Genomic DNA, 24,558 nt, shown 5'->3' on the forward strand with positions numbered 1-24,558 from the left:
ATCGACTAATTCTTTTTGGTATAATGACTCTGTGTATTCCTTCCATCTTCTTTTGATACTTCCTGCATCGTTTAATATTTTCCCCATGGAATCCTTCACTATTGCAACTCAAGGCTTGAATTTTTTCTTCAGTTCTTTCAGCTTGAGAAACACCAGGCTTGTTCTTCCCTTTTGGTTTTCTACCTCCATCTCTTTGCACATGTCATTATAATACTTTACTTTGTCTTCTCAAAACGCCCTTTGAAATCTTCTGTTCAGTTCTTTTACTTCATCAATTCTTCCTTTTGCTTTAGCTGCTCGACGTTCATGAGTAAGTGTCAGAGTCTTCTCTGACATCCATCTTGGTCTTTCCTTTCTTTCCTGTCTTTTCAGTGACCTCTTCTTTCTTCGTGTAAGATGTCCTTGATGTCATTCTAGACCTCGTCTGGTCTTTAGTCACTAGTGTTCAATGTGTCAAATCTATTCTTCAGATGGTCTCTCAATTCAGGTGGGATATACTCAAGGTCATATTTCGGCTCTCATGGACTTGCTCTGATTTTCTTCAGTTTCAGTTTGAACTTGCATAGGAGCAATTGATGGTCTGCTCCACAGTCAGCCCCAGCCTTGTTCTGACTGATGATATTGAGCTTTTCCATCGTCTCTTTCCACAGATGTAGTCAATTTGATTTCTGTGTGTTCGTTCTGGCGAGGTCCATGTGTATAGTCACCGTTTATGTTGGTGGAAGAAGGTATTTGCAATGAAGAAGTCATTGGTCTTGCAAAATTCTATCATTCGATCTCTGGCATTTTTTCTATCACCAAGGCCATATTTTCCAACTACTGATCCTTTTTCTTTGTTTCCAACTTTCGCATTCCAATCGCCAGTAATTATCAATGCATCTTGATTGCATGTTCGATCAATTTCAGACTTCAGCAGCTGATAAAAATCTTCTGTTTCTTCACCTTTGGCCCTAGTGGTTGGTGCGTAAATTTGAATAACAGTTGTATTAACTGGTCTTCCTTGTAGGCGTATGTATATTATCCTATCACTGACAGCACTGTACTTCAGGATAGATCTTGAAATGTTCTTTTTGACGATGAATGCAACACCATTCCTCTTCGAGTTGTCATTCCCAGCATAGTAGACTATATGATTGTTTGATTCAAAATGGCCATTGCCAGTCCATTTCAGCTCGGTAATGCCTAGGATATCGATGTTTATGCATTCCATTTCATTTTTCACGATTTCCAATTTTCCTAGATTCATACTTTGTACATTCCAGGTTCCAACCATTAATGGATGTTTGCAACTATTTCTTCTCATTTTGAGTCGTGCCACATCTGCAAACGAAGGTCCAGAAAGCTTTACTCCATCCACGTCATTAAGGTCGACTCTACTTTGAGGAGGCAGCTCTTCCCTAGTCATCTTTTGGGTGCCTTCCAACCTGGGGGCCTCATCTTCCAGCACTATATCAGACGATGTTCCGCTGCTACTCGTAAGATTTTCACTAGCTAATGCTTTTCAGAAGTAGACTGTCGGGTCCTTCTTCCTATTCTGTCTTGGTCTGGAAGCTCAGCTGAAACCTGTCCTTCACGGGTGACCCTGCTGGTATCTGAATACTGGTGGGATAGCTTCCAGCATCACAGCAACACGCAAGCCCCCACAGTACAACAAACTGACAGACATGTGGGGGGACCAAAGCCTAAGAAATATATAAAAGACCACCGCAGATTTTATAGGCAGCTTTCCCTCAAAGCTGTATATCAAAGCCTGATCTCAGGAGAGTATCTATAACTAAAATGAAAATCACCAACACCAGTTTACCCTGCCCAGGGGTGTTTTCATGTACAGGAACCAGAGCTTTAAGTTAGAAAAATGAAGCCCTAATATCAGCCACTTGGTAGAAATACGTATTTTACCTTCTCAGGAGGCCACCCCAAGTATGTGTCTTAAGAAGTCTATTTTGCAGTTTACAGTTAAAACTTACACAATAAGAATTTCACTCATAACCCAAAAGGTCTCCATGGAAGTCTAACCAGCCCTAATGTGAGAGATAAAGGCCTTATGGGGCTTGCAGGTTTGCTTCAGAAGCGAACTGGAAGTCCTGAGATTTTACATCTTAAGCATATAACATATAATAATCTAAATGAAATGTACTTGACATTTAAACTGTTAAACGTTCCTTTAACAGGTAGGTAGCGAAAAGGTGTGCTTTCTAATAATTCTATAAAATGATCTTTTGCCATCTCTGGGAACTAAGAGGAGCATTACCTTTATTGCTCTCACCTTTTCCAGTATCAAAGGTTTTACAAGTATCAAATGTCAGAAGTGTCACCTTTTAAAGGAACTGAAATAAAATTAGCACGGGATCTCAGAAGCATGAAGAAAAGTAGGTGGGAGAGCATGGCACTGGCAGAGGTTGCCCCATGGCACTCGCTATGAAAACAGTGTTCACTGACTCTTCATTTTCTAAAAACCAGAATATACTAATAGTTAAGTCAAAGGTCCACCTGATAAAGCTGGGAAGTCCCTCACCAAGCATTTTAATGAGCTAAGGAATGATAAGTTTCGGAATGTGTTTGTAAACGATGGTTCAAATTGTACCTAAGAAAATTTCCAGCCTACCTGAAAGCTTAGATTATACTGAATTATATGTTTTACATAGAAAGAAAATAAGGCAAGAGGTAATTTGAAAATAAAAGTGATACTATTCACCATTTCTCAACAACAGTTGGCACATCTCTCAGCCTAAAGAAATCACTTTCTAAGAAATTCCCATTTCGTCAGTGCTTTCATATGCATGCCAACCAGACTTTAGGGGTATAACTCTTTTCAAAGAAGGAAGAGGAGAATGTTACCCTTACATATCTGGATGGCTCTTCTAGGTTCTGGTTATTCATATCAGTAGGAACAATCCGGGTGGCCAGTGGTCTCTCAGCAAAAGGTTTAGGTAACTGGCCCCTGAACTCTGATGGAATGAACTGAAGCTGCCAACTGTCAGAAACAAATAAGGAGAGTAAGAAACACACAGGGGGATCATATTGCTAAATGTACTTGAAACAAACCAAAAAAAAAAAAAAAAAATAGTAAGTCATGTGAAAAACATTTCATTTGGAGAAAAAATATTTCTGCTAAAATCTCAACCAAGGAGCACTGAGACAGAGGTCACAAATCAATCCCGGATCGTTGAGAAATTTAAAATTAGAGTCTCACAACCCATTTCGCCAAGTCTCAGCAGTGAAATCTGCAACCAAATGGTCTTATCATCGAACAACCAAAGAAGCTTTGAAGTTTATTGCCTTGTGATCAGGGGACCTATGAAAATTAAAGCAAATTCCTGAATTGTGTATGTAAAAAATGTTAAATTGGCAAAAAAGAAAAAAAAATTCTTAAAAATTAAAAAAAAGAAAGCAACTTTATCAGGTAGAGTAGAATTTAATATTCAACACTAAGAACACACTACAGTAGAAGTACTTTGTTCATGACTAATCCTCAAAAGTATCTTTAGTTATGAAATGATTTTGAATGTAAAAAGCAAAGGCACAGTCAATACTTAAAAAACACATTTTAACGTAATTATTAATGACTGATACAGGGTCTTTATCAAGCACAAGACAAACCAGGTAAATTAAGCTGCTGAAGCCAGTTCTCAAACGGAGTAACACAGTTCATCTTAACCAGATTTCCCTTTTACCTAAATAGGATTCTTCCCAGTCTGAGCCAAGTAAATGTAAGGAAGCCCAGCGCCTATGCCACCATATCCACCAGACAGCATGGAGGAAAGCGGCCCAGATGTCCTAACCACAGCTTTCCCTAGTGTTCACAAGTTGGTGGAGAAGGTTCACCACTACTGGATGGAAAAAAATTCCTCCTCTAAAAACATTCTTCCAGCTAGAGTTTCCCAACTGCTTTTAGAAGTAGATTAATATCAGGTAATTACAGAAATTTAAATACAAATCCTAAGAAAGAGCCAGTGGCATGAGCCAGGGGCCCAATGTGTTTTCAGAAGTCCCCAGACACGTGTGGCTACGGGCAGTGCAGGGTACATGGCCAATCACTGGTTTGAGCATTCTGCCCTACTGAATGCAGGAGATGGGACGAGATGCAGATTCCACACCTCTCTGAGATGGTAAATCAATTAGTCAATAACTTCCTGTGAAAACTCCAAAATGAAAGAAAAATTAAGAAGACATTGCTGTAAAATTGCTATTTTTTTCTCCGTGATTTAAAACACTGGGAATTAAAGGACAACTTACTTATCAGGCAGAAGGAAGCTGCTGGGAAATCGATACCACTCCTTTCCAACACAGACATTCACAGGTCTGCCTTCTGGGACAGTGTGGATGGTTGGGTCCGTAGCAATTCGGTGAAATTCTGGATACAAATCAAGGGGCCCGTGATATCCTGAAAGGGAGAAAGGTTAGTGAAAGCCAAAGATGAGTAAGATGAGATTCTGACATTTAATTATAATGTGTGCTAATGTCCCACTGTAATCCATGTGAACTATGAGTGCTAAAGGGCCACAGTAACTCCAGCAGGAAGCCTGTTCTGAGGAAGCTTCTTTAATAGGAAGACGGTTACATAATTTGCTTTCTTGCCTTCTTTATGCCCTTTCACCTTTCTAACTTCATGTTCTTTGAGCACATTTTAATGTTCTGGGTCCATATAATAAGTACAAGAAAGAATATAATTGTGGGATTTTAGCCTCAAATGTACCTAAAGTTTAAGGTTTTCTTAATTCATCGGCATCCATTAAAAGGGGAAAAAAATCAATAGAGAAAAAAAATTACAGTTAATCACACTAAAAGGAATTCTCAATCTTTCCTTCAATACTAAGGTATTAAAAGTCACGTCCCTGGCATTTAATATTAAATCTGCAGGTTTTCCCTACAGAAAAAGCCTCCTTTTAGCTTAATCTGACTATGTATTAAACAATCACACATTAAGTAAAACCTCAGCTGAAGTGCGTGAGTTTGGGTTAACATATTCTCAGCACACCTACCCCTGAACAGTGCCACAGATCGAGAAAAGGATAAGAGCCCAAATAAAAAGACTGTTCCTAACGCCAGCCAATTGGACGTCACGGTATAATGCTCCAGGCGGTAGCGTTGAAACAGAAAGTGGTAACATTTCTAGAAGGGAAGAAAATTGTATTAAAAATAGAAGATATACCTTTCAGAATATACAAAATCACAAGATGTCACAGTAACACTAAGAGTGAGGAAGGAGAAAAGGAGGTTCTATTGAGTCTGGGCATTTGCACACATTTGATAAGGTACTCACACCATATTCTACAATAAAAGTGAACTCTACCTGTACCTGTACAGCTGCTAACCAAAGGGCCGGCAGTTCGAATCCACCAGGCGCTCCTTGGAAACTCTATGGGGCAGTTTGTACTCTGTCCTATAGGGTCGCTATGAGTTGGAATTGACTCGACAGCACTGGGACCTGTAAGTTAGCCCAGCCAGAGGGCTTGGCAAGAATGACATCTCACTACCTTCAGAGGAAAGTTATTTGGATATTCTCTAGTGCTTGAAGCCCTCATAATTTAGTTTTTATTAGCTTTTTTTGGTTTTATTAGTTTTCTTTGATACATGACATCTGTTTTGATATAGGTATTAATCTTCACTTTCCTTACCTACAAGTTTTCATCATCAATAAATGTTTCAAGACTAAACAAAAATAAAAAAAAAATTTTCTCACAGAACACCATTACCTGCCAAACTACTTTACAAACTAGATGAATAGCATAATCTATACACATATGTATGCTGTCTTTGAGTATCTTCCCTCAGATTTCTTTCCTTCTTTCCCTGTTAGACTGGAACAACACTTTTGGAAAGTAAGTTTACAATATAGAACTAAGTGCCATAAATATGTGTGAACACTTTTCATATTTTTTGGAATCCTTCCTAAGGAAAAATACAAAAACCTAAATGAAGATATTTGCCCTAGCATTATTTATAATACCAAAATAAGTGGAACAACCTAAATTCTAACATGAATTACATAATATCCAATTATTATATTATATTTCCAATTCAATATATGTTGTATTATATATTACATAATAATATGGAGTCCCTGGGTGATGCAGTTAATATATATTAAATATTATATCCAATTCAGCAGAATGTTATACTGTTATTAAAATGATGGTAGAGATATGGCAACACAGATGTTACAATATTAATTTTAAAAGGATATAAAATCATATGTACATTTAGATTACAACCATAATAAACCTTGATATGCAAAAATGCTGGAAGGTAGTTCTATTAGAATAGTGGAAGTAATTTTTCTTTTACCACTTTTACAGTTAATATTATTTTTAAAACTATCACCCTAACACAGGTGAACCTTGAAAACATTGTTAAGTGAAAGAAGCCCATCACAAAAGACCACCTATTTTATGATCCCATTTACATGAAGTGTCCAGAATAGGCAAATCTATAGAGAGAGAAAGTAGATTAGGGCTAGGGGGTGGGGGAGTAGTGGTGACAGAAGATCCGCAGCTAAAGGACACGGGGCTTCCTTTTGAGGTAATGAGAATTTTCTAAAATTGGCTGTGGTGATGGTTACATACATCCATTATATACTAAAATCCACGGAATTGTATAGTTTAAATGGGTGAACTGTATGGTATGTGAACTATATCTTAAGAAAACTGTTAAGAAAAGAAAAATTGCAAATGATAGCAGAGGGCAAGAAAGAGTCTGGAGCCTGCTAAGACCAAAAATACAGAGATATTCAAACAAGTAAGATTAGCTCTGACAGGGAACTGACCTGGACAGGTTTTAAGCCAGGATTACAAGGTATCCCATATTGCTGTCTGATGCAATCCCAAACACCTGAGCAGGTTTTACTGTAATCTAGTAGTCGAAGAGCAGACATTCCATTAGCTCTGCTGGGTGCTGCCACTCTGTAGTGGACCCATACAATGACTTAAAAAGTATCTTTAATAGCAATTGGATTCTTGTTAGCAACACAGAAAAATTAACACACATCTGCAAATATGTCATCAGCAAATAAAAATATGATAAACAGCTAAGCAATCAATAATATAACTTCAGAAATGTGATCTGTTTCAGGTTTAATGTTATGGATAAAACATTCTGTAATTTGCTCTTACGTTTTGTAAGCAGTTGTTTAAATGCAAAATGAAACACCTCTCTCTGAAACTCACCTGAAGTGCAGAAAGAGCCACAGCGCCACAGAGGCATATGAGTGGATACACAGGGAACAGAAATCTCTCCTCTTTGTGAGGCTGGATGAAGAAAATTATAAACCAAATATACATTGGAGCCAAGGTAAGCCAATATGGGTGGCCTAAATTCTGAACTGTAAAACACAGAAAAATATCCACCTTTCACCATATTAGAACAAAACAATGTATTTAGTTTCAATGTTCTCTTCATTTTAGACTTGGGATTATTCCCTAGGGCCCCCTATAAAATGTTTCAACTCTTGTATTCACACTTTCTCCAATGCAATTAAGGCTTCAAGCAGAAAGAGCAATATACTCTGTAGCTCTCCCAAAGACCCAAAATCGAAGGAAGGAAGAATATTGGATTTAGCTAGAACACAAATGAAAGTCAGGTTAATGGATAAGAGGTTTTAATAACTTCTGTTTTTTTTGTTTTTTTACATTAGATAAAGGGGGTGGGGGGAGAAAGTCTTCTCCCTCTAATGAGTCCTGCCACTAAGAATAAAGGTTCTGAGATTTACCAAAAGCATAATACATACTTACTTCTTGGGTTTTAATTCCTATGTTCTGTTTAACACATTAATCTTCTTCCCTATACAGCCATAGGTCTATTCAATGCCATCGATCACAGGAAAGAGATGGTTTCTCAAACCCATCATGGGCTTTCATCAGCCATAAACAACAAAAAGCTTGTTTTAAAGCAAAAATAAAAACACCCTTAAAGGAAGATTTACTCATTAAGTTTTCTCTCCTCTTCTGCAATGCACTACGAATCCCAAAATTGGAACTAGAAATGTACTTAAAGCATGTGAAAGAATTAAGGGTATTTAATGAACACTAAAAAAAAAATAAATAAATAAATAAATAAAAATTTTTTTTTTTTTTTAAGGCCCAAGCACCTGCTGGAAAATTCCTGTGGTTAGGTACATGAACACTGAGTGATAAGCCTGCAACCCACAGTGAAGTCATCTCCTACTGTGCTTACATTAATGGTAATGAGCAGTGCCGCAGTCACTGGCAAAGGGTAGATACACGGTGCCCCCTGGTGCCCACTATATCTACAGCAAGCAAGTTTAAATGACAAGATCAGGATTGTCATCAAGATCCATTTGAGCAATGCCTAACTTAGCATTCTTGGGTTATCTATGTCTTTGAAAAAATTGTTTAGGATAAAAATTCTTGAACTAGAACAAGATTATTTTTTTAACCTTATAAGATTTTATCATGAGATTTTAGGCTATAATTTAGGATTTGCATCTTTCCAGGAAGTATATTTTAAGTTAGAATTTTCTTAATTATAAGAAAATAAATCTTCTACAAGTGAACGGAGCTCTGGTGGCATAGTGGTTAAGAACTTGGCTGCTAACCAAAAGGTCTGCAGTTCAAATCCACCAGCCACTCCTTGGAAAACCTATAGGGAAGTTCTACTCTATCCTTTAGGGTTGCTATGAGTCAAAACCAATCGAGATGGTACCTAACAACAACAAGTGAACAGTCTTTATTCTTTGCTGTATCATAAAGCCTACTACAGCAGGATTCATGTTAGGATAATGGGTATTTCTTTCCTGTTTTCTTATATTTTTCTACTTTTTTCTTTTCAAAATGTATGTTTCTATTATAAAATGCACATAAAATATAAAGAAAAAAACAGACACCACTCATTTTCTAACCAGGTGAACATGTGGGTACATACACATTTTTAAACCAAAATTGGATGCATGCTGTAAAGAAAAGCTTAATATTCTGTTTTGTTTTTGTTTTTACTTTTATCACTTTTCCACAAGGATACATTATTTTTATAGTCAGAAGCATAAAAAACATGGCACTTAATTCAATGTGACCCTTTTTTGGACCTATTACAAACAAACTGTAAAAACCTATTTTAAGAAATCTAAATATCAACTGGGTACTAGATGACATTAAGGAATTACTGTTAATTTTGTTAGGGTAGTAGCATTATGGAAACCCTGGTGGCGTAGTGGTTAAGTGCTATGGCTCCTAATCAAGAAGTAGGCAGTCCGAATCCACTAGGCGCTCCCTGGAAACCCTATGGAGCAGTTCTACTCTGCCCTATAGGGTCACTATGAGTTGTAATCGACTTGACAGCAATAGTTTTTTTTTTTTTTTAGTGGCACTATGGTTACGTTGAAGAAAAAAAGTCCCAAGATCCAAAATCAGTAACTTAACCCCATAACCAGAACAAGTAAAAAAGGAAGAGCAAAAGAAGACGAAAGCTACCAGAAGAAAGGAAATAATAAAGATCAAAGCAGATATAAATGAAAAAGAAAAACAATAGAAAGAATAAAGAAAACTAGAAGTTGGTTCTTTGTGAAAGGATCAATGAAATAGACAAACCACTGGCCAAGTTGACAAAAGGAAAAAAATGAAAAGATACAAATAATCAAAATAAGGAATGAAAATGGAGCCATTACAACAGATCTAACCGAGATACAGAAGATCATAACGGACTACTATGAAAAACTGTACCACAAGAAATTTGAGAACCTAGAAGAAATGCTCAAATTTCTTGAAACACATTACTTAATGAACACAAATAGAGACAGAAAATCTAAACAGATCCATAACAAAAGAAAAGACTGAAGGTGTCATCAAAAAACTCCCAACAACAACAAAAAAGCCCCAGCCCAGATGGCTTCACTGGGGAGTTTTACCAAACTTTCCGAGAAGGGCTGACACCAGTTCTACTCAAACTCTTCCAAAACATAGAAAGGAAGGAATACTCCCCAACTCATTCTGTGAAGCTAGCAATCACCCTGATAGCAAAGCCAGGTAAAGACACCATACACACACAAAAAATAAAGAAAATTAAAGACCAATATCCCTCATAAATATAGACATAAAAATTCTCAACAAAATTCTAGTCAACAGAATTAAAAAGCATACATCATGATCAGTGGGATTCATACCAGGAATGCAAGGGTGGTTCAACACTAGAAAATCAATCAATGTCAATCACCACATAAATAAAAAGAAAGGAAAAGAATCACATAACCATCTCAACTGGTGCAGAAAAGGCATTTGACAAGATCCAACACCCCTTCCTGATAAAAACTCTCAGCAAAATAGGAACAGAAGGGAAATTCCTCAACATAATTAAGGGCATACATGCAAAACCAACAATCAATATTATTCTCAATGGAGAAAGAATGAGTGCCTTCTCTTTGAGAATGGGAATGAGACAAGGGTGCCCACTATCACCACTTTTATTCAATATTGTACTGGAAGTCCTAGCTAGAGCAATAAGGCAAGAAAAGGAAATAAAGCGTATCCAAACTGGAAAGGAAGACGTAAAACTATATCCATTTGCAGACAACAGGATCCTATACATAGAAAATTCCAGATATCCCACAAGAAAGCCACTGAATCTAATAGAAGGATTCAGCAAAGTTGTAGGGTACATGATCAACACACGAAAATCAGTGAGGCTCCTTTACACTAACAAGAAGTACTCTGAAAAGGAAATTAAGAAAACAATACCATTTATAATAGCCTCCAAAAGGATCAAATACCCAAGAATAAACCTAACCAGGGATGTAAGTGACCTATATAATGAAAACTACAAAACACTACTGCAAGAAACTAAGAGAGACCTAAGTAAATAAATAAACAGAAAAAATATTCCTCACTCATGGATTGGAAGACTTAATGTTGTGAAAATGTCAACACTACCCAAAACAATCTAAAGATAGAACCAATCCCAATCCCAATTCCAAAAACATTCTTTAATGACATGGAAAAACATATCACTAACTTTATATGGAAAGGCCCCAAATAGCCAAAGCAATATCGAAGGACAACAACAAAGTAGGAGGCCTCCATCTAAGATGCATCAATTGGTCTCAACCCACCTGGACCAAAGGAGAGTGAAGGACACCAAAGATGCAAGGTAATTATGAGCCCAAGAGCAGAAAGGGCCACATAAACCAAGGACTACATCAGCCTGAGACCAGAAGAACTAGATGGTGCCCAGCTACAACCATAAATGCTCTGACAGGGAACACAGCAGAGAACCTCAAGGGAGCAGGAGAGCAGTGGGATGAAGACTCCAAATTCTTGTAAAAAGGCTACACTTAACAGTCCAACTGAGACTAGAAGGACCCCAGAGGTCATGGTCCCCAGACCTTCTATTAGCCCAAGACAGGAACCATTCCCAAAGTCAACTCTTCAGACAGGGATTGGATTGGACTAAGGGATAGAAAATGATACTGGTGAAGAGCGAGCTCCTTGGATGAAGTAAACACATGAGACTATGTGGACAGCTCCTGTTTGGAGAAGAGGTGAGAGGGCTAAGGGGGGCAGAAGCTGGCCGAACAAACACGAAAATAGAGAATGGAGGGAAGGAATGTGCTGTCTCATCAGAGGGAGAGTAACTAGGAGTATATAGCAAGGTGTATGTAAGTTTTTGTATGGGAGACTGACTTGGGTTGTAAAGTTTCACTCAAAGCACAATAAAAATTAAAAAAAAAACAAAAAACTTGCCAAACATTCTGCTAAATGTCAAGCTAACTACATCTATTGAAGTCCCCTCATTTACCAATTTAATAACCAATCATATTGGAAAGGGGACTTTACTTGGTATGGCTTATTCTCAGTGAACCTATATTAGTTCCTGGTGATCACTGTTAAAAGAACTGAGTCTAGAATGTTGGCTTTGATAGAAAGAAAGTTTACCAGTTCGTAGTTACTAGACTAAATCTTTTTTTAAAAAAAAACGTTTGCTCATATTCTGTCCACTGATGCTTCTTTAACTTTCCAGGAAGTCTCAGAGATTACTGCAGTGGCTTTTCCTGTATGGAATCTACACACCTATGTGAAAATAAAAACGGAAAAGTTTTATGTACAGTAAATCCTCGTGCATGTGTACATACGTGTGCATGTGTGCACATGTGAAAAAAAAGGTAGGAGGCCTCACACTTCCCAATCTCAAAACATACTACACAGCCACAGTAACCAACACTCTAGTACTGGTTCAAATGACAGACACACAGACCAATGGAACAGACCTGAGAATCCAGAAGTAAATCCATCTATTCTACGGGCAGCTGGTTTTCAACAAAATGTCAAAGTCCACTGAATGAAGAAGAAACAGTCCCTAACAAATGGTTCTGGCAAAACTGGAAAAATGAAACAAGATCCATAACTAACACCAAACACAAAAACTAACTCAAAATGGATCAAAGGTCAAAAAGTTAAAGCTAAAACTATCAAGTTCCTGGAAGATAATATAGGAACAAAACTATGGGACCTCATTTTTTCCAGTAATAGAATACCAAAACACAACTACCAAGTGCAAGAGCAACAGAAGGCAAACTACATAACTGGGGCCTCCTAAAAATTAAATACTTATGCACATCAAAAGACTATTGAAAGAGTAAAAAGATCCTACAGACTGAAAAAATCTTTGGGAATGATATATTTGATAAGGGTCTAATCCCTAAAATATATAGAAAACATCAACAACTCAACCACAAAAAGACAAACAATCCAATTAAAAACTGGGCAAAGGACATGAACAGATGCTTCACCAAAGAGGACATGCAAGCGGCCAACAAACACATGAAAAGATGCTCCCGATCATTACCCATTAGATGCAAATCAAAACTACAATAAGATACCATCTCGCTGCTGCAAAAATGGCACTGAGAAGAAGAGAAAATAACAAATGCTGATGAGGATGTGAGGAGACTGGAACTTTTATCCATTGCTGGTGGAACTGTAAAATGGTACAGTGACTTTGGAAAATGGTATGGTATGCCCCAAAAACCTAGAAATACAAATACCTTATGATCCAGCAATCCCACTCCTAGGTATATACCCTAGAGATCTAATAGCACAGTGTCACAAATAGACATATGCACACTTATGTTCATTGCAGCATTATTCATAACAAAAAGATGGAAACAACCTAAGTGTGCCCACTGATGGATGAATGGATAAACAAAATGTGGTACACATATACAGTGAAATGCTACACAGCTATAAAGAATAACGATGTGTCTGTGAAACATCTTATAAGGTGGATGAATTTGGAGGACATTACGCTGAGTGAAATAAGTCAAGTACAAAAGGACAAATGTTGTATGATCTAATATTTGAAAAAAATAAATATACGTACAGAAGTCAACGTTCTTTAGTGGCTACCCAGGACGGAGGAGGAGAGAGGGGGAATCATTCTCCAGACAGTAGACACTTGTTATTTTTGGTGATGGGAAAGGCAATACCCAATGTGGGTAAAGTGTGTACAACTTAACCAAGGTAAATGATGACAACAAGAAATACACAAGATTAAATGACCTTATTGGTAAATGCTACAACATATACAACTTGGCAACAACAGCAGTAACAACCAAAAAATCCATGAGTGGTTACACAGGTGGATATATATGTATATGCGTGTATACCAAGGTATATGTGTGTATATATGTGTGCATATACAGGTGTCTCTGTAGGGACAGGCATACACATTTGTGTGTGCTGCACATACCTTCATATATATAATAAAGCACAGTCACGGATAACTCCTGCACATAACCAAACAACTTTCAGGACTGGTTTACTGGGTTTCAAGGCTTAGGACCATAGTCTAAATCAATGTGGTTAATTGGTACAACATACTGTATAAAGTTTATGTTCTAAATCCTAGTTTGGTGAGTAGTATCTGGGGTCTTAAAAGCATGCAAGCAGCCATCTAAGATACAACTATTGGTCTCTACTCATCTGGAGCAAAAGAAAAAGAAGAAAATCAAAGACTCAAAGAAGAAACTAGTCTACAGGACTACACTAACCATGGCCTCATCTATCCTGAGACCAGAAGAACTAGATGCCTGGCTACCACTAACAACTGTTCTGACCAGGAGCACAATAGAGATGGTCCCAGATAGAATGAGAGAAAAAATTGTAAAACAAAACTCTAATTCCTTAAAAAAAAAAAAAAAAAAAGGCCAGACTTACTGGACTGGTAGAGACGAGAGGAACCCCCCAAGACTACCGCCCTGAGATACCCTTTAAACTTTGAACTGAAATTACTCCCAGAGGTCACCTTTCAGCTAAATAATAGATTGGCTTATAAAATAAACAGTATCAACTGTGAGTACTGTGCTCCTTTAAAAAAAAAAAAAAATCGTCCTTATAAGACCAAAAGGTCAACATTTACCCTAAAGCAAAGATGAGAAGGTCAGGGGGAGCAGAGAAGTTGAATCAATTGAAGCAGAACAACCAGAACAGAAATAATGAGAATGCTGACACAATGTGAAAAATGTAACCAATGTCACTGAATGGTATATAAGGAAATTGTTAAATGGGAACCTAAACTGCTGTGTAAACTGTCACCAAAAACTCAATAAAATATAAAAAGAAAACAAAGTCCCCAAACCAATCAAAAGTAACTCTGAAGGCTTCTCCCATATTCTAATATTACAACAGTAAACTCTTTATGAACTATAAATAGTAGAAAAGCACAGCAGAGGTGACATGAGGGGAATCAATCCTATTCCAACCAAATCAGACTGAAAAATCTGAAATTAAATCTTTTCCAAAGTGTATATGAGTTTCTGCTCAAATCTGTCTTCCATAAAAGAAACCAGAGCACTAGACACTCAGAGCCATGACAACTTAAAGAGAAAACACTGGCTGTGCAATACAGAATTGGAGCAAGCGAAATATACAACAAACCAAACCTTGCACAATAAGGCAAACACAGAAGAAAAATGGAAGAACAAAGGAGAAACAGCATGCTTCTTAGGAAGTCCACAGCGTCACCTACTTCAGGATCAAATTTGGGGGGAAACTCTGTATAGTTTTGTTTCCAATTTTTTGGTTGAGGTAATTTCCCAAAGAATGTTTGCCTCTAGCCTGGCTTATCTAAGCAACATGCCAGGTTAACACCAAAACCAAAAAACCAAACCCATCGCCTTCAAGTCGATTCCGACGCACAGCAACCCTACAGGACAGAGTAGAACTGCCCCGACAGAGTTTCCAAGGAGCGCCTGGTGGATTCAAACTGCGGACCTTTTGGTTAGCAGCCGCAGCACTTAACCACTACGCCACCAGGGTTTCCACACACGCATTTAAAAGGCAGAAAACCAAAAAGGCTTGTTATCCCCTGAGATCTTATAAATATTTTTGCCTTCCTTGGTGATTCTACTAATTATACTACTTCCTCACTTGAAGGGACATAAAAGGCCTTCCTCTGCCTGTTTAATTTGCTGTAATTAACCAAATCTTCTACCATGGACTGCCAAAAGAACAAACAAAACTGTCTTGGAAGAAGCACAGCCAAAATGCTCCTTAGAAGCAAGGATGGTGAGACTACGTCTGACATACTTTGGACATGTTATTAGGAAGGATCAGTCCCTGGAAACAGACATTATGCTTGGTAAAGTAGAGGGTCATCAAAAAAGAGGAAGACCCTGGAAGAGATGGATTGACACAGTAGCTGCAACAATGGGCTCAAGCATAACAACCACTATGAGGATCGCCCAGGACCTGGCAGTGTTTTGTTCTGTTGTACACAGGGTTGCCTTGTGTCGGAACTGACTCGATGGCACCTAACAACAGCCAAATCTTCATATAGGTTCAAATAATCTACAAATACAGATTGAAAGTTCAATAAGTCCACTGTGGTGCAGTGAATTACTTAGTATGGCTCTTCTAGCTATAGTCTTTGTAATTCCCACCAAGTGACTAGGTGAGACTATGCAAATGAGGTGCTTGTTACATGCCAAGGGAATTAGATAGCTTGCTCATAATGTAAATAAGGTGCATGCCACCCTCGTGGAGGTGTTGTTGCATGCCATCAAGTCAGTTCTGACTCATAGTGACCCTATAGGACAGAGCAGAACTGCCCCATGGAGTTTCCAAGGAGCAGCTATTGGATTTGAACTGATGACCTTTTGGTTAGCAGATGAGCTCTTAACCACTATGCCACCAGGGCTGCACCTTGTGGAGGTAGAACCATGCAAATAAGGTGTACAGAATCCTAACAAGGGCACTGGTCAGCTTTGCCATCCCACTGGTGGGAAGTGGGGACCTGCTACCACCAAGAAAGGAAAGCTAGGAATGGAGCATGTCCTTTGGACCTGGGATCCCTGCACTGAGAATCTCCTAGACCCAGGAGACAGAGACAGATAGGGCTGTAACACCAGAGATGGCAAGAAGCAGAGGCAAAGAAATGGAGGCAACAGAGGCAGCAGAACCAGGAGACCAGCAGGAGATGGCAGAGTGGGCTTTCCGGCCCAAGGAACGAGAAAGCTGAGTGCCTTCAGGCAGGAGGCTTGCTGGCAGAGTAGAGCGCCTGTGGGCACTTGGTGGAACTAGGCTTGCTGACCCACCGGGCCGAGGCTTACATGTGGACTGGGGTGCCTCCAGGTACTTATTGCAGGAGCTTAAAAGCTTTGTAATACTTGTCCAAGTGGGGCAAAGGCCGGGCTGGCCCAAGAGCCTCGAGGAGCCAAGGGGCTGAGGGCCAGAGAGAGGCCTGCCTACGGCACAGCTGAGAAGGCGCTGTCCTGATAAAAGAACTGTATCCTGGGCATCCCTGAACCTGAATTGTAACTTGTTACTTCCCTAATAAACCCTGTAACTGGGAGTATGGTCTGTGAGTTCTGTGTGGCCATTGCAATGAATTATCGAACACAGCAGACAAATAGAGAGAGCCATGGGAGGGACAGTTGTTGTCAGAGTTGGGTGGAGAGAGGAGGCATGTCTGACCTCTGCCTCATAAGAATTAGCCTTGGGCTGTTGATCTTGATTCTCCTTCCCCCTTATGAAGTTAGAAGAGGTCAGATCCTGGTGCAACACTATTTTTACACCAACCATTCCCAATAAGAAAATGGACAATAAAATAAGTAGAATTCTTTTTCAGTTCTTGGTATACATTGTTACCCTCTTTCCCTCAAAAAACCTAACATCTTTCATGCCACTCACCATGAAATCTCTGCAGCAGGTATTCCATAAGAGAAGTCAGTGGCAAGGCCAGGAGAGCCAAAGCAAAGGCTACATTGAAATTCAGAAATCCATTAATTAAATAGAAATACCAGGGTTCTGTACCTGAGGGAGACAGAGATAAGAAATCATTAGTGAAAGCCACCAACACCTATTAGAGCGCCTGACTCCTAATGTTCTTTATGTTGATGATCCAGTGATTCAAGTGAATGAGGGTCCATAAGCGTCCTCTTTCCACGTTCAGCCACACACGAGAAGCACAAGAGCAGAAGATGGGAGGAGAATGGTTATGATGATTTGGCAAGAATCCGAAATTTTATATATTTAACTATTTTTCGCACTGAGCACACTATATCTATCCCAAGTTACCATGCCCAACTGGGACTAATAGTTTTTCAGAACACCAAATAATCTAAATAGCTTAGGAACACAGAGCTACACGCTGCTAAAAAAAATTTTTTTTATGCCATTTTCAATCTATTACTCTCTTAACATTCTGCAGGAAAAAAAGAACGATAAAAGAGACTTGGTCAGAGCTGTTCAGGCCTCCCCCATTTTGTTCTCACCTGTTTGTCCCATTTACATTCAAACATCTTTCCCTTAATATGCTCAGCCACTATTTTATAGTCATGTACATAGGGGATCGCACATTTGGTAAAAAGCAACAACTTGTTTTCCTTAGGATCACACTCAGAAACTGAAGCCCTGCTCAGAAGCTTTGAGGATTCAGAATGAAGCAAAATGACTGAAAACACAAGCCTCGCTCACACTAGTTTTGATTCTTTAGCTCAAAATCTTTAAACCTCAATGATGAGAAACAGCAACCCTCTGCAAAGCCAGCGGGTTTTCATCTGCATGATTACTTCAGTCAGTGAATTGACACATGCGGGTTTTAATCACTGTGTGTTGTGACACCTGTCTTGTACCACAGCAATTTCCTGCAATCAGCATCGCTTAAAAGGGTAATCAGAGACAGAGGAATAGTCAGGAAAACCTGACATTTTTGCAGCCTGCACAGCAAAATAAGACTAGAAACCAAATCCATAATGCTAGGAACATTTAGGGGAGGATAAGAGGGAGGGGGGTGCTGAGGAAGGACTCCAGTTCAATCATGCGTGTCGCCTTTTGGAAAAGCTCATCCTTCCTGTTTAAATACAATGATTGGGATTGTTCAGGAACAGAGGTCCTATCAAGACCAACTTCATCACAAACACTAGTATCTTATAACCCGTTGCCATGGAGTCGATTCAAATTCATAGTGACCCTATAGGACACAGCAGAACTGCCCCATAGGGTTTCCAAGGAGTGGCTGGTGGATTTGAACTGCTGACCTTTTGGTTAGCAGCCCGAGCTCTTAATCACTGTATCACCAGGGCTCCATTTATTTCTCACAAATTACCTTTTGGATTATAGAATACTAAGGGACATATTTATTTTCAAAACAGAAATACATGCCTTCTCTGGATTTTCTTAGTATTTAATAACACATTTACTAAATTGAGTCCTTCAGGAGTCCCATCTCCAGAGAAGGTAAGCTTTCACACAATCCTGTCCTGGCCACCAGGGTGAAGGCAGTGCTATAAACATTTGACCCTCTTTTTCATTAAGAAAACTCTGGAAATCTGAGCCTGTGAAGAGAAAAGAAGTCATCTTTTACATCATCTACTACAGATGTTAAGTTAGCATCAACAACAAGAAGCCTCTTGTCTCTGATATTTGCAATTACATATTGTTTTTCCAGGAAAGCTATTTCATTTCCAGCAAATACTTGTCTCTATCACACTTACTAAACCCTATCTTTTTACCTAAGTATACTAACTCTGAAATGAATCAAAAGTATTAAATGGTAAACTCAATTATTTTCATTTGTTAGGATGTCCTAGATCAAGTTCAGGGTTAGGCAGGCTGTGAATATTTCACAATAGACTGCTACTTCTCTGAACGATAGGGCAAAAAAATGGGTGGATAAGCAAAGAGTGAGGACAGTTAACATGACAACAGTCATAAAAACAAGGGCAAAAAGGGGACAGAAAAGAGCAAACTGTCAGCCAGTGTTCCCCTTTTAGTTGACGAGACACCTGTGTCAGAAGAGAAGGGTAAAAGCTTTTCTCTTTTTCCAGGGAGACAGTCAATCCTGCTGCTCAGACAATATCAAAACTGAGCTATGCAGAAAAAAACGCATCAGAATGACAAGCTAAGCATTTAACTGATACAAGATGTAAGGTGAAGAGGCTGGAAACAGGGTCCCTGCAGGAAAGTACCTCAATTTCTTTCATTCAAATGAGCTAAAGGGAGCTTTGAAAGAGGCTAAAAGAAGAAGGGATAATGTTTACTATTCCACGGATTGAATGAAGGGGAACCATTTTACAGACCTATAATTTTATAGAACTGTAGGAACTAAATTATAAATGTCAAATTTGCACCACCAAGAGTGAAAAGCCACCAAGGTCCAAAAGAAATGATTAACAAAAAAGCTAGGCCTCCAGGACAGCTCTGGTTGGCAGCTGGCTCTAAGCAGGACTCCTAAGACTCCACGGGTGCCTCTTCCTCTGCTACCACACGGATGAGAAACTGTGGGCCTCCGACTGGAGGACGTTTGCCTTTACTTTCTGGAACTTCCCATCCGAGGATCTTAGATGTGGAAAAAGCACGTGAACAGATAATGGAATCATGGCCTGACTTGCAAAGTGGTATCCATTAGGGAAGAGCATTTCCTCCAGAGCTTACTCCCAGGCCTGTATACTCATCAGAGATCAGTACTCTTCACTCGCCAGACAAAAATACTTCGCAACAAGAACATTCAAGAACTCTAAACATTACAAGGGTAAAAGGCAAAATCATGCCAAGACCAGTCACTTCCTTTTCTGCAACACTGAATTTCACTCTTGATCTCTGACCCCATAGCCAGATGTCTGGCCTACAACTTTGTAATTTTATGTCTATGCTACTCTAAATTTCTCAAATGCTGAGTATTCTTTACCATGTCCAGAGACATTTCTTTCTTCAGCAAGGGTCTGGGACGGTGCTTCCATGTGAAAGAAAAGTCTGCCAGAGCGTACGTCACGCCGCACCCAATACCTCCAGTGGCAAGCCAAACTCTGCACAGGACCTTCAAAGGTGCAACTCCTGGCACATTGTTTAGATCAGATCATACCTTCTACTACTCCTAAGTCATACTCTGTTTTTGCAAGCTTAGCCTCTTGTGGAGCCACAACAGCCAAACTCCAGGGTTTTGCTAACAATGTTTCCAGTAGAAAGAGCACAGGCTTTGGAGTCAGACAACCCTGGGCTCTTAACTCCATTTCTGCCACTTATTTAACTATGTAGCAAGTTCCTCACCATCTCAATCTCAGTTTTCTTATCTCCAATAAGGATAAATAATGCCCTCCTCGCAGAGTTACTGTGAGGGGAATGAGATAGTACACGTAAAATTTCTGGTATACTATGGGGCCCTCAATACACAGAAGCCGCCGCAATTGATAGTTGTAAAAAAGTACTGCTTCTCTTTCCCTTGGCTTCTAAGGAGAAAGAGTGAATTCAGATCTGAGTACCTGTCATTAATGCTACTTAGCCGAGAAAGAGGAGAAAGGCCCCTTTGAAAACCAGTTACAGTTACAATCACAATGGAGAGGATGAAATTATCTTGTTCATGCCTGTATAGTTTCTACGAAAAATTCAGCCAGTGCTATAAAAATACTGTCTTTAACAAAAAAAAATTCAATCATCAACCTTTCTGTCTCAGTAGTCTCTACACTTGACATCCCATTTGTCTGAAATATACCTCCCTAGCATCAAAAAAGTCAGCAATTCAAATCCACTAGCCGCCCCTTAGAAACCCTATGAGGCAGTTCTATTCTGTCCCATGGGGTCATTATGAGTCGCAGTCACCTCAACGGCAATGAGTACAGGTAGCATCAACCAAAGAACCCCTCAGTGATGCAAGTGGTTAAGCTCTTGGCTACTAACCAAACCCACCCACAGGCATCTTGGAAGAAAGGCTTGGCAATTTGCTTCCAAAGTCACAACCATGAACATGCTAGAGAACACAGTTCTACTCTAACACACACGGGGTCACCGTGAGTCAGAACAGACTTCCTGGTAACTTGCTTGGGTTTTTTATTTTTTTTAAAGTATCAACCAGGCAAACTCCTGCTTTTCCCCCAGGCTCAGCTTGTGGCCTCCACCTCTAGGAAGTCTTTCCTAATACCACTGGGTAGTTCCCTATCCTTCCAATGTAGTACACAATACATTGTTCTGCAGTATCTATTTGAGTGTCTGCAGCCCTACTAGACTGTAAGTTCTATGAAGGTACACAGTAAGTGCTCAAAAGAAATTTATTCGATTTTTTTTTTTTTTTTTTACCTGAAGTCCATCTGCCCATTCACTCAAGAAGTATTTAGAAAGTCAGAAATACAACTACCACACGATCCAGCAATCCCACTCCTTGGAATACATCCTAGAGAAATAAGAGCCTTTACATGAACAGGTATATGCACAACCAGGTTTATTGCAGCACTGTTTACAATAGCAAAAAATGGAAGCAACCAAGGTGCCCATCAACAGATGAATGGATAAATAAATTACGGTATAGTCACACGATGGAATACTACGCATCGATAAAGAACAGTGAGGAATCTGTGAAACATTTTATAACATGGAGGAATCTGGAAGGCATTATGCTGAGTGAAATTAGTCAGTTGCCAAAGGACAAATATTGTATGAGACCACTATTTTAAGAACTTGAGAAATAGCTTAAACTGAGAAGAACACATTCTTTTGTGGTTACGAGAGATGGGAGGGAGGGAGGGAGGGAGAGGGGTGTTCACTAATTAGATAGTAGATAAGAACTACTTTAGGTGAAGGGAAAGACAGCAAACAATACAGGGAGGTCAGCACAATTGGACTAAACCAAAAGCAAAGAAGTTTCCTGAATAAACTGAATGCTTCGAAGGCCGACGTAGCAGGGGCGGAGGTCTGGGGACCATGGTTTCAGGGGACATCTAAGTCAACTGGCATAATAAAATCTATTAACAAAACATTCTGCCTCCCACTGTGAAAAGTGGCATCTGGGGTCTTAAACGCTAGCAAGCAGCCATCTAAGATCCATCGATTGGTCTCAACCCACCTAGATCAAAGAAGAATGAAGAACACCAAGGACGCAAGGCGATTACAAGCCCAAGAGACAGAAAAGGCCACATGAGCCAGAGACTACATCATCCTGAGACCAGAAAAACTAGATGGTGCCCGGCTAAAACCAATGACTGCCCTGACAGGGAACATAACAGAGAACCCCTGAGGGAGCAGCAGAGCAGTGGGATGCGGACCTCAAATTCTCCTAAGACCAGACTTAACGGTCTGAGACTGGAAGGACCCCGGTGGTCATGGCCCCCAGACCTTCTGTTGCCCCAGGACAGGAACCATTCCTGAAGCCAACTCTTCAGACATGGATTGGACTGGACAATGGGTTGGAGAGGGATGCTGGTGAGGAGTGAGCTTCTTGTATCAGGTGGACACTTGAGACTATGGTGGCATCTCCTGCCTGGAGCGGAGATGAGAGGGTGGAGGGGGTTAGAGGCTGGCGGAAATGACACAAAAAGAGAGAGCGGAGGGAGAGAGCGGGCTGTCTCATTAGGGGGAGAGTAACTGGGAGTGTGTAGCAAGGTGTATATGGGTTTTTGTGTGAGAGACTGACTTGATTTGTAAACTCCCTTAAAGCACAATAAAAACTATTAAAAAAAAAAAAAAGAAGTATTTAGAGCCCCATTATTATGTTCTTATATATAAAAAACAGCCTCAGAAATACATGCAAAAACTATCAACACTATACACTTTCACTGTTCAGATAAGAAACGGTGTGCCTACCATAGCTAATGAGGCATTTGGAGCAGAAGGGACACTTCCAAAATTGTCAAAATAATACCAAATTGTGCTAAACATGTAAGTAAAGTTATAGAACTGGAGTTTTCATGACAAAAGATACACTGTCTTACAGTTTGACAATTTACAGCTTCAAAGCACCCCACTGCAAGATAGGGCTTTGGTATTTACTGAATGGACTCTTGAATTATAATAAAATTAGCTGACAATCACAAAGTATTTTTTGGTTTAAAAAGTACTTTTACATACATTTTCATTTGGTATCAAAAACTTAGCAAAGTAGTTCTAGGGCACAACAGCAATCAAGTCACTAATGTAACCTGCAAGACTCAACTATTCTTGACAAATCTTTTATGAAGGCCTAGACTATACAAGAATATCTACTCCTAAGCTGGAAGAAGTATTCTCTCTACAGCAGTCCTGCTAAAGCAAAAAAGGACAACACTCTTCAAAAGAATGAAAATCAAACCAAAAATATTACCAGATGCAAAGATGAGGTTAAAGCACAATAATTCTATCATCAAGAACACCTGTTGCATGGTCCCCAGACCTTCTGTTAGCCCAAGACAGGAACCATTCCCAAAGCCAACTCTTCAGACAGGGATCGGACTGGACTATGGGACAGAACATGATACTGGTAAGAAGTGAGCTTCTTGAATCAAGCAGACACATGAGACTACGTGGGCAGCTCCTGTCTGGAGGGGAGATGAGAGGGCAGAGCGGGTCAGAAGCTGGCCAAATGGACATGAAAATAGAGAGTGGATAGAAGGAGTGTGCTGTCTCATTAGGGGGACAGCAACTAGGAATATACAGCAAGGAGGGGGACAGCAACTAGGAATATACAGCAAGGTATATATAAGTTTTTGTATGAGAGACTGACTTAATTTGTAAACTTTCACTTAAAGCACAATAAAAAAAAAAAAAAAAGGAATACCTGCTGCTATCCCGGACAGAGCTGGAGAAAATACAGAACAAAATTCTAACTCACAAAAAAAAACCAGACTTACTGACCTGACAGAGACTGGAAAAACCCCAAGAGTATGGCCCCCAGACATCCTTTTACCTCAGTAATGAAGTCACTCCTGAGGTTTATCCTTCAGCTAGATTAGATAGGCCCATAAAACAAAACAAGACTAAAGGGGCACACTAGACCAGGGGCAAGGACTAGAAGGCAGGAGGGGACAGTAAAGCTGGTAATAGGAACCTAAGGTCAAGAATGGAGAGCGCTGATATGTTGTGGGGTTGGTAACCAATGTCACAAAAACAATATGTGTACTAACTGTTTAATGAGAAGCTAGTTTGTCTGTAAACCTTCAAAGCTCAATAATAAAGAAAACTAGAAAACTCACTGTCATCAAGTTGATTCTGACTCATAGGACCCTATACAGGACAGAGTAGATCTGCCGCACAGGGTTTCCAAGAAACAACTGGTGGATTCGAACTGCCGACCTTATGGTTAGCAGCCGAGCTCTTAACCACTGTACCACCAGGGCTCCTTCAAGAAACAACCCCCTAAAGTCTGGCAGCTGCA

General features: G+C 39.5%; 1 protein-coding gene across 7 annotated transcripts in view; it reads right to left on the reverse strand.

Moving 5' to 3' along the window:
• The window catches only part of ALG9 (ALG9 alpha-1,2-mannosyltransferase), a 126,539-nt gene that overhangs the window by 63,381 nt on the left and 38,600 nt on the right, over positions 1 to 24,558 (reverse strand). For 4 of the 7 annotated variants that reach the window (XR_002787133.2, XR_010322523.1, XM_023554782.2 and 1 more), the window contains exons 9-13: positions 17,133 to 17,255; positions 7,167 to 7,321; positions 4,983 to 5,112; positions 4,237 to 4,384; positions 2,845 to 2,974 (exon numbers count right to left, since the gene is read on the reverse strand). Coding sequence is in view for 4 of the 7 variants with exons in the window: in XM_023554782.2 (XP_023410550.1) it covers positions 2,845 to 2,974; positions 4,237 to 4,384; positions 4,983 to 5,112; positions 7,167 to 7,321; positions 17,133 to 17,255 (686 nt within the window). In the remaining 3 variants the exon portion in view is untranslated. Of the gene's footprint in view, positions 1 to 2,838; positions 2,975 to 4,236; positions 4,385 to 4,982; positions 5,113 to 7,166; positions 7,322 to 17,132; positions 17,256 to 24,558 lie in introns of all 7 variants that reach the window. The other 3 variants (XR_010322522.1, XM_023554781.2, XM_010595454.3) reach the window with 1 other exon arrangement.

The sequence above is a fragment of the Loxodonta africana genome, chromosome 7 (assembly GCF_030014295.1).
Source record: "Loxodonta africana isolate mLoxAfr1 chromosome 7, mLoxAfr1.hap2, whole genome shotgun sequence".
Lineage (NCBI taxonomy): Eukaryota > Metazoa > Chordata > Mammalia > Proboscidea > Elephantidae > Loxodonta > Loxodonta africana.